At 41.2% G+C, this 17,649-nt stretch overlaps 1 protein-coding gene across 1 annotated transcript in view; it reads right to left on the reverse strand.

The window, feature by feature from the left end:
• Nucleotides 1-17,649, reverse strand: part of LRP1B (LDL receptor related protein 1B) — a 794,792-nt gene that overhangs the window by 260,129 nt on the left and 517,014 nt on the right. The window contains exons 17-20 of the mRNA XM_061444942.1: nt 16,664-16,780; nt 4,511-4,591; nt 3,074-3,241; nt 1,862-2,044 (exon numbers count right to left, since the gene is read on the reverse strand). Of these exons, the coding sequence (XP_061300926.1) occupies nt 1,862-2,044; nt 3,074-3,241; nt 4,511-4,591; nt 16,664-16,780 (549 nt within the window). The remainder of the gene's footprint in view (nt 1-1,861; nt 2,045-3,073; nt 3,242-4,510; nt 4,592-16,663; nt 16,781-17,649) is intronic.

Genomic DNA, 17,649 nt, shown 5'->3' on the forward strand with positions numbered 1-17,649 from the left:
GCTCTTCTCCCTCCCCACCCATACACACGTTCCCACCCAGACCCATCATATTCTTTATTAGGAAACCAGATGACACCACCAAGCATTCTCTAATAGAAGAATTAGCCATTTTCTCGTCGTATGAGCAATTCTCGTAAGTGTGGAAGCCAGACAGTATTATTTCTTTGAATAATCCACAGAGAAAATTATGTGTATTCTGAAACCTGAAAGAATCATGACAGAAACTATTTCTCAGAAACCCATTACTCCTTTATTCTACTATATGAATACTACTGAAAAGTAGCTAAACAAGAATTTGCTTTTGCTGTTTTCTCTTCCAATGCATTACTAAGATGCCTGCTCCAGAAGAGTGATTTTGCTCCTTCCCAGACTGATGGAAGAAAAATAGTGAAAGAAAAAAAAAAAGTATTAAACTATTACTATTGATTTCTAAAGTGATGCTTTCACACAACCAATAAGCTTAATTTCATCTTCCTCTCAATCAAAGCCATATACCATTGAATTTAGCAAAAGCTTGATGACAATTTTATTACTGTATTTATATGTGGCAGCCAGAGAAGTCACATTTTATGCTTCTTCCTGTAAAATAACTGAAGTATTGCTGTCCTTGTGCACAACTAAACATAGGTAGGTGTATAATGAGGCAATGCAAGTTTGAGACCTTTTCCCCATTTACGTACCAGGAAAGAGAAAGTACCAGGGAAAAAGTGTTATTTCCTGTGTCAGGGTTCCTATTAGCCTATTTCAGGAAAACAGACCTATTAAAAGTGAAAAATCTTTTTACTTATTGAAGCTGCTTCATTTAACAGCTTCTTGTTCTATACATCTTTATGGAAACTGTAAGAACACAAAAGGAAACATTTTCTTTAGACAAGATTCAGTATTCCATATTTATTTAACCATACATTACAATTTCTAGGATTTAAAAATCCAAGTAGCACCAAACCTCCAAGCATTTCTAAGACCTTCTAAAATAATTCACATATTAAAAATGAATTCTGTTCACGCTGTAGATCTGAATAAAGCATCTTACATCCATATTCACATACACTTTTGGACAGAGCTCACATAACCAGCCTGCAACATCTATCATGCTTAACTGTAATACAGGCATTAGAACGGGTTCTTCTCTCCTGTAATAATTATAGTTGCCTAATGGCAACAATAGTACTGCTTATTATATTTTGAATTAAATTTTGCTTTGAAAGTTGTTTCACCCCTAATACTTCATTAAGCTTTGAAATAAATTATTAAAAGATTAACACATTGCTGACATGCATTAATTTCTTCCTAACTGCACTGCCCCTTCAGAAAATGTTCCATCAAAGCATTACTTTGCAAAATATCCTCATGTAAAGACTGTCACATTCTTTTCACAAGTTTTAATGCAGTACACTTAGCAAAATTTTATTTTAAACATAGTCTATGTATTTTTCTTTCAACATGAAAGTTCTCATTTCCAGTGCTGCAGTTCTAAGTCTTTGAAGTCTTCTAGCTAATTACTTTATACCATTTAAATCAACTTATTCCTAGGGCCAAAGTTGCAAAATAGAAGAAAATACCTGGACTTTTAAGTACCAGTAAACGCTAAATTTAAATATTTGGCTTGATGTATTATCACACAGAACAGTTTCAGCTTTAAGTAATCTCAAACCCCATCTATTTTATATCGCAAACCCCATCTATTTTATATCGCAAATCATTAAACAGGTTAGGAGAAGTACGGTAACAGTATTTTTCTGGTATGACTGCAATAAGTAACATCATCTCACTAGTATTAAGCAGTATTCAAATAGTATTCACACAGACAGATGCACACACAATGAGTGAATGACTGCAAAACTTATATCCAATTTCATACCTGTACTCTTGCAGGAAAACTTTGTTTTTTCATCACACAGTCGTATAGTTCCATTACAGCCTTTTTCATCACTACCATCTTCACAGTCCTTTTCTCCATCACATCGCCACAACTCAGGAACACAGTTCCCATCAGGACTGCACTGAAACTCCTTCCCACTGCATCTTCCAGTAGAGGGAGTTTCTTAGAAAAATAAGAAATTACATTGAAGAATTTGCTCATATGTGTTTCTTCCATGCCAAGCCTACAACTTAGAATCCCCCTTCCTAACCAAAGCCAAAATCAAAAGTACTCAAGCATAACCCTCAAAACTCACTATTCCTTCGTAACTCATGACTCCAACACAAGCTCCAAGATGAGCTCTTTCTTATTCTGCTCTTTCTCCTCACTGCCATTCCACCATAGACTCAAGGTAAATACCAATTTGTTTTGGTTTTTTTTTTTTTTTTGCACTGCTATCAGACAAGAATGAATTTAGAGATATAAGGAGGACCAAGGCTGATAAAAGTTCTCCTGGTGCTTTGTAAGCCCATCCTCACACCACATTCCCTCCTCCTTCATTCTACTCCTTCCCAAAAAAGTGTATGTCCTAGTGGACCAATAAAGTTGTGTGTAATTACTTTGCTGTGGAAAAATCACTATGAGAAAAATAAGAGAAAAATATTCTTCCATTCTTATCTGATTATTTCTTATCCTTTGCTACAAGCATCCTCCCCTTCTCTCCCCATCCAAATGAATAGAGTGCATGGCATTGAAATGGGACTGTAGTCTGGTTGCAACATCTTTATGTTTCAGTAAGACCACTTGAAAAACAAAACAACAAAACCATCCCACACACAACAGAAAAATACAGATCAACAATAAGAGTTACTGCATAAAAGCCACAGAAAATATAAACAGTAACTTCAGGAATGTTGCTTACTGTCTCTTTATCTAGGCAGTATGTATCTCTGACAGGAGGAACATCATGTTTAGCACAATTTAGTGAGGTAAAACTACAAAACTTCTCTCAGTACAATACCCAGTCCGCTTTCAAATGCATTCTTCTTCTATGATACGCTTCTCTATTACCATTTACACTTGACATATTTTCCATACCAAGCTTTACCAAGGTTAAAAGCATTTTCTTTTTTTCACTGACTAAAGATGGGTCCTTTGTAGCAAAGTATTCTCTGTGCCTGTATGTATGTTAGAAGAGAAAAAGCAACTAACCTTCCTTGCTGCAGTTTGTTTTGGTTTCATCACTAAAATCTCCACAGTCATTGTCACCGTCACATGCCCAATGACTTGGAATACATCTACCATTATAACATCTGAACTGATCCGCAGAACACGAGTGAACACAGCTTAGTTCATCACTTCCATCACCACAGTCATCATCTGCAAATATTATTATTTTAAATATAATAATGATAAAAAGATAAAAAGAATATGAATAAAAGATGCAAGGAGAAAGAAATATTACCAAGAAGGCAGGAGAAAAAATAACATCCAGTAAATAAAATAGAGTGCTTACTGCCTGCAGGCATAGGGTAAAATTATTTCTAACGCAAGTAATTCTTTAATTTACAAACAGCACTTCACTCTACCACTTTGGATAACCTAAAATCTTACTTACTCAGGGTTATTCAGTCACAGACACCAGCAAGCATGAAAAGGCTGTGGATTTTCTTAATTTCTTTACTTGTGTTTAACTACCCAGGCTTCCAAACAATATTCTCAGTGATTAATTAAGTTAACTTGGACAGTTAAGCACACTCAGGAAGCACTTCATATAAACCAAAGTGAAAATCTGATGTCAGAACTTCTTTTCAATAGTATTGCAAATGTTATTTCCATGTACTTGGAACAGTGCAAAATGGAGAGAGATGGCAGCATATAAATAATGCTGGTATGTAGTTTCCAATTACTCTATGTTTTAGTCATTACAAAAATATTAAAGACAATTCCCACAATTTGGTTGTGATTGCCAAGACAAGGAAAGACAAATATGTCAGGTAAATGCTAGAGGGTCTCCTTGCAGAGAATTTGAGCAAGCACACTGTGATAATTTGGAAAATCTGTCCATTTACGGCTATGAATTCCTGTCAGCCATATAAAATCTTAATAATAAGAAATGCTATGGTGGATGAAGAACCAACTCAATGTTATTAGGACTGGCATGACGTCACTCCCCCATCAAAAGCTCTGAGAGAAGGTTAATTTTAACAGCTGTCATTCAAATATGTAATCTTTCAGACAAAAGAACTACATTGTCTTAGACATCCCTCTCGAGCTATAGTATCTATTAAATTGAACTCACAACTAAAAAAATCAGGTACTTCGGTCACTGGAAGTATTTTGTTTTCTAAAACTAGAAAATACTTTCATAAGCAACAGCATTTTTTTTTTTTTTAAACAATCAAAGTTTAAATCACGCTTTATGATACAGAAAATACTGTTTGTAACTATTGACTGCATCATTCCTTCTGTGAAGCTTCAATATTGCTGCTTTCTAGGTCAGGTCAGTAATTTAAAAATACTGTATTCTTTGACCACTTACAAAACAAACCAGCAAATATCAGCCTCAGAAGAAAAGAGTGGGTATCAAAGCAATATTTATGCAAGATCTACCGTATCCATTGCAAATACAGAACACCTGATACTTGCCTGAATCACAGAGCCATTTGCTGCTAATGCATCTTCCATTTTTGCATATAAATTGACTTAGCGGCTCACACGTTGGGAATTCTGTGGAAGTGTTAAAAAAGAAATAAAACCTATTTAATGTATATCCTCTTTAATAATATTCTTCCACCTTCTTACATGCATAAATTACACAAGTGTATTGTATGAAATATTTTCAACTCAGAGATTTATATCTATAGAGGAGAAAAATGTGTAACACCAAAAAGAGAGGATAAAAAGGCTTTTAACTGTAAATACTAGTCCAAATGCTATCCTTCTTCAACACAGACCAACTGAAATGCATTATTCTTTGTCATATAATAGGGTCCTACATTCCCAACAGACCATGGCTGTCTTCACCACTGAGCATGCTAATATTTATGACTAATTACTAGAGCTTGATGACTGATACAAACCATATTTTCAATGTATGTATTTACATAAAAAAGTTCTCCAACTGCAATAGTACTGCCATTATAAGATGGAAAATGGAAGACTATAAAATGAGAAAGTTAAGTTCCAAGCAAAAGAGCATTCAAGAAAAAGTTATTGTACACAGACATTAAACATTTCCAAAACCATGGTGTCAGTATTTACATTTCCTCCAAGGATTCCAGTAAAAGTAGTAGAAAACTGAGATAATATAATTCATAGGGACTCATAAAAACACATTTCTGTGTAACAAATACGTATTTAATATGCTTCTGAATAGAACAATTTTTTTTCAGCTTCTTTTTCTTCTAAGACCTATCATACAGCTCATACAATTAACTTGTTAAAGAGTGCTTGCACCCATTCAGTTTGGAAAACACAAAACCAACTTTACAAAACCCATCAATTCGTAAGAAACAATCTGAAAGTCTAACTTGACTCAAAAGGAATAAGGAGGAGCCTAAATTCTCTATAACGACCGTCAGAACAGTCAGACACCTCTCAGTAACTGACACTAATGCAAACCAAAGATGACAACATGGCCAATCTGCCTGAACTGCTACCTAAAGGCAAGTTTGTCCTTCACTGAAGGATTTCAGGTTGGAAGTTCTTACACAGTACAACCCAAATGCAACAGAAATGTCCAAAATGGTGCACAGTCCTGTCAACTGCACCAAAACTGCCCAAGCTGAGAACAAATCCCCAAGTGTATTCCTCAGTAGGCTGCTCTAGCTACACTGGGTATTCTAGTGTTGCTACAACTGAAACAACAAAGATTTTGACAATTACGCCATGTAACTAGTACTGAAAAGGTTTTCTACGCTTTTAAACCATAACACATAAATGTAAAACTTCCTTAGGACAAGAAATGAATTAGTCTCTGAAGTCAATAAATTTCTGTTTGCTGTCTTTGGTGCAGAAAATGTTTTAAAGTTAACTCAAAAGATGGCTTGGTTTTTGTTTTTGTTTTTTGTTGCGTTCTTCTGTTTTGTTTTGTTTTAAAAGTCCAGAGGGAGTTCTGGCTTACATTCATGCATGAAGTACCAAACCAAATCATCTGTATCAAATAGTAAAATTTACAGATCACCAAAAACATTGAAAGACCGAAGTGATTAGTCTGCTTCAACACAGAAAAGGGTGAGAAGTTGACAGTAATGACAATTATACTCTGTCAATTACTTCTGGAAAGTTTTGTAGGTTTTTTTTTTTGTGGAAAAAACCTCCAACAAAATACCAAACAAAATACCAAACCCCACCAACAACAAAAATCTGTTCTGAGACAAACAAGGGAAATGTGCAAATATGATGGTACTTAGCTACAGTATACGCCTTAAGTGGCCCAAGCAAAGCTTGCAGCCATTTTTAATTTCACTTTTTAGCTGTTGTATGAATTTTTCCATAAATTTAACTCATACATTAAAGGTAATATTCCTGTTTGCCATACTGTCGTGGTTTAAACCCAGTCAGGTAACTTGTTCACTCACTCCCAGTGAGTGGTGCCGAGCTGACAACAATCGAGGTCCGTGTCCGTCTCCCCCCCCCGCACCGGGGCTCTCCCCTTCCCCGCTCCCGGAGGAACGGGGAGGAGGATCGAGAGAGTGCAACTCCTACGGGTTGAGACAAGAACAGTCCAGCAACAAATCACCACCGCTACTATCAGCTAAAACAATGATAAGGGAAAATAACAAGGGAAGAGAATACGATACCACCGGCCAAGAAAGCGAGTTCCACCCGGAAGCCCCTGTCCTTCCGGGTAACTCCCAGTTACACCCCCACCCCGGGCATGACGTGCTGTGGTATGGAATACCTCCCCGGCTAGCCCGGGTCAGGCGCCCCGTCTCTGCTTCCTCACAGCTTCCCCTCCTCCCTGGCAGAGCATGAGCCTCACAGAGTCCTTGGTCAGGGTAAACATCACTTAGCAACAACCGAAAACATTGGCTTCACCAACACTGTTCTCAAGCTAGAAGTCAAAACACAGCACTGCACCAGCTAACACAAAGGAAAAACATGACTGCTACTGCTGAACCCAGGACATTATCCACCCCTTATTCCATACCATTCACGTCGTGCTCACATCCCACATTTTCAATACACCATCGCTCTCCCACATATATACATCCATATACATACAGACCAAGAGGAAAAATTCATTTTCTTGGTGCATGGACCAATCCCTATAATGCTGCCGAGTCCATTCGGTCCATGATGTTCAAAGTTCATTCTCTGTTGGGATGATGGCTGGAGGGAAGTCAGGGCCAGTCGCTGGTGACCTGGAGACATCTAGTTGATGGGCTATAAAAGCATTACACAGCAGGCAACAGCATACAATTGAGTTCACTGGCTGTTTTTCCCTAAAATCAAATCCCCCTGAGGTATACATCGGACTTCCCCATCTTCCCGCATTACCCACCAAGTATATCCAGGTCCCTGAGCAAAAGCAATCCCACGAGTGGGTTTGCCTTTACCTGAAGCAGGAATAACCCAGACTGTCTTCCCCAGCAAATTCTTCATATGCACCACGGGAACTTTGTCTCCCTCTACAATATGTAAAAGTTCTGACTGGGCTGGGCCGGCCCTGTTGGCAGATCCTCTGGTGTTGACCAACCAGGTGGCCTTTGGTAAATGCGTATCCCAGTGCTTGAAAGTTCCCCCACCCATTGCTCTCAGTGTAGTTTTTAACAGCCCATTGTACCGTTCGATTTTCCCAGAGGCTGGTGCATGGCAGGGGATGTGATATACCCACTCAATGCCATGCTCTTTGGCCCAAATATCTATAAGGTTATTCCGGAAATGAGTCCCATTGTCTGACTTGATTCTCTCTGGGGTGCCGTGTTGCCACAAAATCTGTTTCTCAAGGCCCAGGATGGTGTTCCGGGCAGTGGCATGGGGCAAAGCGTATGTTTCCAGCCACCCGGTGGTTGCTTCCACCATGGTAAGCACATGGCGCTTGCCTTGGCGGGTTGGTGGCAGTGTGATATAGTCAATCTGCCAGGCCTCCCCATATTTATACTTCAACCATCGCCCTCCATACCAAAGAGACTTTAACCGCTTGGCTTGTTTAATTGCAGCACATGTTTCACACTCATGAATAACCTGGGCAATAGTGTCCATTGTTAAGTCCACCCCTCGATCACGGGCCCATCTATATGTTGCATCTCTGCCCTGATGGCCTGAAGTGTCATGGGCCCACCGGGCCAAAAATAATTCACCTTTATGTTGCCAATCTAAGTCCATCTGAGCCACTTCAATCTTAGCTGCTTTATCCACTTGTTGGTTGTTCTGGTGTTCCTCAGTGGCCCGACTCTTGGGTACATGGGCATCTACATGACGTACCTTCACCACCAGGTTCTGCACCCGGGCAGCAATATCTTTCCACAGTGCAGCAGCCCAGATGGGTTTACCTCTGCGTTGCCAGTTGCTCTGCTTCCATTGCTTCAACCACCCCCACAGGGCATTTGCCACCATCCATGAGTCAGTATAGAGATAAAGTACTGGCCACTTTTCTCGTTCAGCAATGTCCAGGGCCAGCTGGAAGGCTTTCACCTCGGCAAACTGACTCGATTCACCCTCTCCATCAGCAGTTTCTGCAACTTGTCGTCCAGGACTCCATACAGCTGCCTTCCATCTCCGATGCTTTCCCACAATACGGCAAGAGCCATCAGTAAACAAGGCATACTGCTTTTCACTTTCTGACAGTTTATTATATGGTGGGGCCTCTTCAGCGTGCACCACCTCCTCCTCTGGTGACATTCCAAAATCTTTGCCCTCTGGCCAGTCCATGATGACTTCTAGAATGCCTGGATGACTGGGATTTCCTATTCGAGTTCATTGTGTAATTAGTGCAGCCCATTTACTCCATGTAGCATCAGTTGCATGATGTGTAGAGGAGACCCTGCCTTTGAACATCCAGCCCAGCACGGGCAGCCGGGGTGCCAGGAGGAGCTGTGCTTCAGTGCCAATCACTTCCGAAGCAGCTCGAACCCCTTCATAGGCTGCCAGTATCTCTTTCTCAGTTGGGGTATAGCTGGCCTCAGATCCTTTATATCCCCGACTCCAAAAGCCGAGGGGTCGACCTCGAGTCTCCCCTGGAGCTTTCTGCCAGAGGCTCCAGGTAGGACCGTTCTCCCCAGCTGCAGTGTACAGTACATTTTTTACATCTGGCCCAGTCCGGACTGGTCCAAGGGCTACTGCATGAACTATCTCGCGTTTAATTTGCTCAAAGGCTTGTTGCTGCTCAGGGCCCCATTTAAAATCATTCTTCTTCCGGGTCACATGATAGAGAGGGCTTACAATCGAACTGTAATTTGGGATGTGCATTCTCCAGAACCCCACTGCACCCAAGAAAGCTTGCGTTTCTTTCTTATTAGTTGGTGGAGACATTGCTGTTATCTTGTTGATCACATCTGTGGGGATCTGTCTACGTCCATCTTGCCATTTTATTCCCAAAAATTGAATCTCCTGTGCAGGTCCCTTGACCTTACTCCGTTTTATGGCAAAACCAGCTTTCAGCAGGATTTGGATTATTTTCCTCCCTTTCTCAAAGACTTCTTCCGCTGTATCGCCCCACACAATAATGTCATCAATGTATTGCAGGTGTTCTGGAGCTTGCCCCTGTTCCAGTGCAGTCTGGATCAGTCCGTGGCAAATGGTAGGGCTGTGTTTCCACCCCTGGGGCAGTCGGTTCCAAGTGAACTGGACACCCCTCCAAGTAAAAGCAAACTGTGGCCTGCACTCTGCTGCCAAAGGAATGGAGAAAAATGCATTGGCAATATCAATCGTGGCATACCACTTGGCTGCCTTTGACTCTAGTTCATACTGAAGTTCTAGCATGTCCGGTACGGCAACACTCAATGGTGGTGTGACTTCATTCAGGCCACGATAGTCTACTGTTAGTCTCCATTCTCCATTAGACTTTCGCACTGGCCATATGGGGCTATTGAAGGGTGAGCGGGTCCTGCTGATCACCCCCTGACTCTCCAGTCTACGGATCAGCTGATGGATGGGAATCAGGGAGTCTCGGTTGGTGCGATATTGCCGCCGGTGCACTGTTGCGGTCGCAATTGGCACTTGTTGTTCTTCAACTTTCAGCAACCCCACAGCAGAGGGATCTTCTGAGAGACCAGGCAAGGTGGACAGCTGCTCAATTTCCTCAGTCTCCAAAGCAGCAATACCAAAAGCCCACCGGTACCCTTTTGGGTCTTTGAAGTACCCTCTCTTGAGGTAGTCTATGCCGAGGATGCATGGAGCCTCTGGACCAGTCACAATAGGGTGTTTTTGCCATTCCCTCCCAGTCAGGCTGATTTCAGCCTCCAGCACAGTCAACTCTTGGTATCCTCCTGTTACTCCAGAAATATAGATGGGTTCCACCCCTTGACAGCTTGATGGCATCAGGGTACACTGTGCACCGGTATCTACTAGAGCCTTATACTTCTGTGGGACTGATGTGCCAGGCCATCTGATCCACACAGTCCAGTAAATCCGATTGTCCCCTACCTCCACCTGGCTGGAGGCAGGGCCCCTCTAATGGTTGTCACAGCATTGGACACTTAAGTTGTGTTGAAAGGGATTATTCTTCATTATCACAGGAGCTGGAGTAAAAACAGCTCTTCCACTCCATCTGGGAAACTGCTCACCAGAGACTGAAGCCGTAGCTCTCATGGGACGATCAGTCTTGGCCCTTGCTCCCCTCTTCAGTTCACTCACCCGTTCCTCCAAAGCTGAAGTAGGTTTTCCATCCCACTTTGTCATGTCTTCTCCGTGATCCAGCAGGTAAAACCATAGGGTACCCCGTGGCGTATACCTTCTGTATCTCCTCTCTTGAACAATAGGACGCCTTTTGTTAATAGCTGAGACGTGTGTTGGTACACGTGAGGAGCTGGATAAATCAGATACATCGTCCCTCAATTTGTCGAGGTCCTGGGACAGTTTTTTCACAGCTGAGATGATGGAAGGAGTGAGATTGTCTTCGAACTCTCGGAGTTTATGAACCATTTCATCCACTGTTAGTGGTACTATGTCATTCCAGGTCACTGTTGCCAATGAATGGGCATATGATGACGGTGCATTCCATGTAAGTTTTCGCCACATGGGTCGTGTACATTCAACTTCATCTGGATCTATAGGTGTATCCCCGTTATTCGGCTTGATGTGATAGATCATCTCTACGATGGCCGATTCCCTCAGAGACTGGATGCCTTTGTCTATAGTAGTCCACTTGGCCGAACGACTCGTAACATCGTCCTTGTACGGAAACCTTTCTTTCACAGCTGCCAAGAGCCTCCTCCAAAGGCTGAGGGACTTTTACTCTCTTGCAATTGCTTTGTCAATTCCCCCTTCTCTAGCAAGTGATCCCAGCTGCTTGGCTTCTGTACCTTCTAGTTCGTGACCATCGGCCCCATTGTCCCAGCATCAGAGTAACCAGGTGATGATGTGCTCCCCTGGTTGACGGGTAAAATCTTTTCGCATATTCCGCAGCTCGGTTGAGGTCCGAGGTCGAGAAGTTACCTCTTCTTCTTCTTCTTCGTCATGTGATGATGACTCCTGATCAGATTCTGGACCGGGTGGTGAATTCATTGGTTCTTCATCTCGCTTCACCCTTTTTGCCTCCTTTTTGCTTGTTCTCTTGCGTACAGGGGCAACTGATATTGGTACGAATTGGTCCTCTGGTTTGGCTGCAGTGATTATCACTGTGGTTTCAGTAGCGACTGTACTTGTTGCTGGGGGTGGTGTAGCTACTGTGCTTGGAGCTGGGGTAACCGCGCTGTCTGTTGCGGTTGAAGTTTGAGCAGCTGCTGTACTTGCCAGTGGGGTAGCTGCGCAGTTCATTGCAGCCAAAGTTTGAGTAGCGACTGTCACTTTGCCCTCAAATCCGCCGACATTCTTTTCCTTTTGAAGGTGCTGGATAGTGTTGAACAAGGCCCTGTAAGCATAGGCCAAGCCCCAGCACGTTGCCGTGATTTGTCCATCTCTGGTATGGCCAGAATGACCACACACCTCATTTAAGTGTTTTACTAATTCGTCTGGATTTTGCAGTTGTTCGGTAGTGAAATTCCAAAGTACTGGAGGGGCCCACTGACCTAGATACTTGCCCATACTATCCCACACACCCTGCCACTCATGGCTGTCCAGCCTCAGGGAAAATCTCTCGGTCCTCCTACATCGTTGTTTGACCCCAGACAAGACCCAAACCTGAATCTGCTTAACTCTTGAAATCAGTAGTGGGCAAAACACACTCTGTATGCGTGTTAGCATGGTGATTCCCATCACCATCAGCAAACAAGTCTCAACAGCATTAAAAGGCCATTCAAAAAATTCAAAACTCTCAAATGCAAATGGTCTGGGGGGACGACTAGGAGGGTAAAAGGATGTCTCCTTCACAGGTTGAGCACCTGAGGAGAAAAAAGATGTGTAATTGCTAAGCACCTCCATCATATACCTCCCAAAGTATAAAGGTGGTGACCACACTGGGAACATAAGCCAGATCAGTTTCATGATCAATGATTCTATTGTATTACAAGTCATTACCATAAAGTACAATGGGACAAAAACCTTAGCCCAAGCCCCACAGCAAATACCGGATGGACGTAAGATATGATATACTGAAACTGTGAGATCAAGAGGAAAAACCTTGAGAGCCAATAAATCAGCATTGTGACGAGTGACTATCAATCCAGTCAGATCTGTTCTTATCTCAACCCCTCGTGCCCCACGTTGGGTGCCAAAAAGAACTGTCGTGGTTTAAACCCAGTCAGGTAACTTGTTCACTCACTCCCAGTGAGTGGTGCCGAGCTGACAACAATCGAGGTCCGTGTCCGTCTCCCCCCCCCGCACCGGGGCTCTCCCCTTCCCCGCTCCCGGAGGAACGGGGAGGAGGATCGAGAGAGTGCAACTCCTACGGGTTGAGACAAGAACAGTCCAGCAACCAATGTACAACACAAATCACCACCGCTACTATCAACTACAACAATGATAAGGGAAAATAACAAGGGAAGAGAATACGATACCACCGGCCAAGAAAGCGAGTTCCACCCGGAAGCCCCTGTCCTTCTGGGTAACTCCCAGTCACCCCACACCCCGGGCATGACGTGCTGTGGTATGGAATACCTCCCCGGCCAGCCCGGGTCAGGCACCCCGTCTCTGCTTCCTCACAGCTTCCCCTCCTCCCTGGCAGAGCATGAGCCTCACAGAGTCCTTGGTCAGGGTAAACATCACTTAGCAACAACCGAAAACATCGGCTTCACCAACACTGTTCTCAAGCTAGAAGTCAAAACACAGCACTGCACCAGTTAACACAAAGGAAAAACATGACTGCTACTGCTGAACCCAGGACACATACATAAATGCCTTCATGAATGACTACATGAATGACTTTCCATTCATCTGCCTAACCAAGACCTGTATAAAAGAGACAGAAACTAATTAAAATTAATTGTGATTATCCTGGCCACCACCCATGTCATGATTCTCAGCCCATCACAGTCTTTCTAAGGAAGTTCTGCAGTATCGCCAGTGTTTGCTTCTCACATCCCCAGTCTCCACCATCACCTGCAGCTCCCTCTCATATCCTAGAGGACCAGCACAGTAATTTTCTCCTGTTGTCCCTATGGTCTCCTCAGTACTCTTTTCCTTTCCTATGTTACAGAAAAGACATGCACATCTTGTAGCTGATTTACAGCCATGTCTGTGCCAACGGTCCTGAAAGCAAGAAGAAAAACAGAGAAAGCAAGAAAGGAGTCTCTTGAGCTCACACAGTACCCTCTCCACAGTGTAGGAATCAATCTCATTTCTCTCTGCTATCCAGCTGTATTGTAAAAGCTCTGGGTTTTGATACTTCTTTCACCCTTCTGTTATAATTACGAACTTATAAACATATGGACAGAAAAAATGACCACGTCTTGTTTCATTTAGGAAAGCAATAATAAAATAAGGAGGGTCTCTTCAAATTTTCTTCAGGAATGTCATGCTTCTTCACAAATCTGGTTGTATCTTTAGAAAAACTTTATGCATTTCATTTTTGCAGTCCTGCTCACCCCAGCTATATGCCAATATAAACATGCTTAACTTATTGAATCGATAGGAGCCTAAAGTTTACATAAAGACTTGTGCAGTTAAAAATCAACACTTTGCAATGGTAACAAAAAGCAAACCATTATTTTACTTTTAATATTAAAACTTTTGAATACAAGAATTTTAAACTGTTTGATACAAGAAAATATATATCACTAAATAGATCAGCTAAATAAATGCCATTAGCATACCCATTAGCCATCAAATCAAAAGGGAGAATGAAAAATGAAGTATATGACACATTTGGACAACCACAGCATTTGGGGAAAAAGAGACAAGATTCTAAAACATGAAGCATATGCAAAGTTTGGCCAAACTGAAAAACAGCAGCCCTGAGGAAAAAGGTTTGCAAGTGTTGGTTGATGAGAAGCTCAACATGACCAGGCAATGTGCACTCACAGCTCAGAAATCCAAAGGTATCCTGGGCTGCAACAAAAGTAGCATGACCAGCAGCTGAAGGGAGGTGATTCTCCCCATCTGAGCTGCTCTCAGGAGACCACACCTGCAGTACTGCAGCTCTGAGGCTCACAGCACTAGAAGGACATGGGCCTGCTTGAGCAAGTTCAAAGTACAACCAGAAAGATGCTCAGAGGGCTGGAGCACCTCCCCTATGAGGACAGGCTGAGAGAGTTGGGACTGTTCAGCCTGAAGAAGAGAAGGCTCTGGGGAGACCTTTGAGCAGCTTTCAGTACCTAAAGGGATAACAAGAAAGCTGGAGAGGAGCTTTTTAGAAGGGTGGGTAGGGACAGGACAAGGGGGAATGGCATTAAACTGAAAGAGGGTAGATATAGATTACATATAAGGAAGAAGTTCTTTATTGTGAGGATGGTGAGACACTGGAACAGGTTGCACTGGGAAGCTGTGGCTGCCCCATCCCTAGAAATATTCAAGCCCAGGTAGATGGGGCTTTGAGCAACCTGGTCAAGCAAAATGTGTCCCTGTTCATGGAAGGGAAGTTTGAACTAGATGATCTTTAAGGTTCAACCAAACTGCTTTTTGATTCTATGAACCAACTTTTGATTAAATGATCTGAAGAAATATTCTGTATCAGCTGACAGAATACCAAACAAAGCACATAGGCAGAAATTACAAAGATGAAATTAACATCTTTGTACTGATAAGACACCTGAGAACAAAGGGTAAAGCTAATCAGATAACCTATTATCGTACCCAGTGCCACACTGTACCATTGCATAGAATGCTATAGAGATTGCAAAATACATGTTCACTGGGATCACCTATTCTACATCTGTACATAACAGAACTTACTTGATTTGAAACATGGCAATTAGTCATCTGCCTTAATAATATCCACACTGTTAATATCATAATAGTTTTATTTTTATTTAGATTTCATCAAATATGTAATCTATTTTAAAGTAACTGATCAGACACCTGTCAGTATAAACTTAGCTTGCTTTTTTATGGTTATATCACTACTAAGGAAAAGGAGGTCAGTAACAAAAAATAAGCCAAGAGAAAGCAAGTGAATGTTCCAGGAAACATAACTTTTTAAATGTTAAAATCCTGAAAAATCCTGAATGCAATTAGACAAGTAGGAGATGCTGAGTATTACTCATATGGAGCTAAAAAGGAACAATTCAAACTCAACTAAAAAGTATCAGCTGGTTGTCAGTCATGAATAACTTGTAATTCAACAGATTCAAGGGATTATGGATGTACAGAATTTATTGATTGGATCCTACATGTTGCCTTCCATAGATTCTCAGGTAACTGAGGTCCTGGAGATTTATATTTATGGAACACAGGGCATCATGGAGTCAGCCTATGACTTTCATCTATGCATTTAGTTTGTATTTTTTTCTTGCTCTTCACTGCCAGTGATTCACAGGTATTGAGATTTTTGAAAAAAAATTGTTACTAGTAATAGAACTCTAGTAACTCTACTGAAAAGTTTACAGCAGTAAAAAGTTTCAAAAAAAGAAAGACCATGCTTTTCCAACTACACTGCTTTCATAATTTCTCCCTGATTAAGAAACAGTTTCTTGTTATACCTGAGTAAAATACAAGTTTAACTACTAAGCATCCTAAGAAGTACACCCTAGATTTCAATTTTTCTGTGCACAACCTGTCACTTCACTTTTAGAGGATTGGTGCTAATAAAATAATCAGTCTGTATTCTTTCTTGAAAATTCTTGAAAATTCATTTCAAACCACATCCTAGTATATTGTGTTGCACTTACTAATTCCTATTAGTAAGTCAAGTAATATCACAAACATTACCTCATAAACAGGGAACACACCATGATACAGTATTTTGCAGACAGCTCATTGACCCTTTTGCTCTCAGACTCACAGCACTTACCTGAGCTGCCAAACAGATGAAGGCAGTCATGCTGACTTACAAAAACCTTAATTGTTTGGAAGCAGCTGATTAGAGAGAATACACCTCTTCTTGCAATATCTCAGTAAAGCAGCAATTAGCAGAGCTGCTGATACTCTCTCATGTTATAAAAAATAAAAGACTATTTTTTTTTTAATGCAAAATACATCAAAATAGCCTTCTATTCAGACCTGGCAATTCATGTGAGAGATCCTTAGATGTTTAACTTTTTTATAGAATAATTTTACTTTTTTCCCTGAAAAAAAAAACCCAAAACACCTCAAAACACTCACCACAGGATGTCATTTCATCAGTTTCATCTCCACAGTCATCCTCCCTGTCACACAGCCATGACACTGGAATACAGCGCCCATTCCCACATGAAAACTGGTCAACCTGACACGTTCTTGCTGTCAAGAAAAAACACTCCAAAAATACAAGAGAAATGGACTCGATTTGTTAGGGCTCTGTATGTAGAAGTTAAGTGTCTATATATGGAAGTTGCAAGTCTGGAGGACATCTCTTGGCCTACTGGATGTTTTACCTGATCTTGACTACACACAGTTAATCTCCTCTGAGAAAATTGAGGTCATCTGCAGGACTGTATTCTACCTATGTTAGGTAGATTTCTTAGTGGTTTCTCCAACATAATAGAACATGACTTTTTATATGTAATTATACAAAACTAAGTGGTAGAAGAGCACCACCGTTTGCTAAAATATCATTAGTTGCAAAGTTGAAGTAAACACAATCGGCATAAAAAAGTCTAGCAACAGAAATATTAATAAACTGTATTTCGTAAACAATGATCTAGTAAAATTATTATTTACATGGAAAAAATGTAATATATAAAGTGTGTGATGATGTGCCTGGCCTCACCATTCTTATAATCCTTGCCTTTGCAAATACGCAACTGTAATGATCCACTAAATGAAGTTAGGTATGTCTTTCTTCTGAAGAAATAAAGATCACTAAAAGAAACCATGCTATGTAACTACATAAATTACTTTGAAAGCTGATGAACAGTAAAACTTCTATAAAAATAACATATAAAGCTGACATTACTTGTAATTCGTATTCAAAATGTGAACCCGTAACTACACTGCCAGTGATAGCAACATGGATTCGGATTTCAAATCTAAGCTTTTAAAGTTCATCTATATGCAGTTCCACACTTAAAAAAAGAAAAAAAGGAGGAAAGAAGACTGACACATCAGAAACCCCAATAACCAAAAGAATATTTATTAATTTGGTATTATCAATTACCAGTTTAATTTTT

The sequence above is a fragment of the Pezoporus flaviventris genome, unplaced genomic scaffold (assembly GCF_033815535.1).
Source record: "Pezoporus flaviventris isolate CSIRO_AGI_PZ_B2104156 unplaced genomic scaffold, CSIRO_AGI_Pfla_v1 ptg000001l, whole genome shotgun sequence".
Taxonomy (NCBI): domain Eukaryota; kingdom Metazoa; phylum Chordata; class Aves; order Psittaciformes; family Psittacidae; genus Pezoporus; species Pezoporus flaviventris.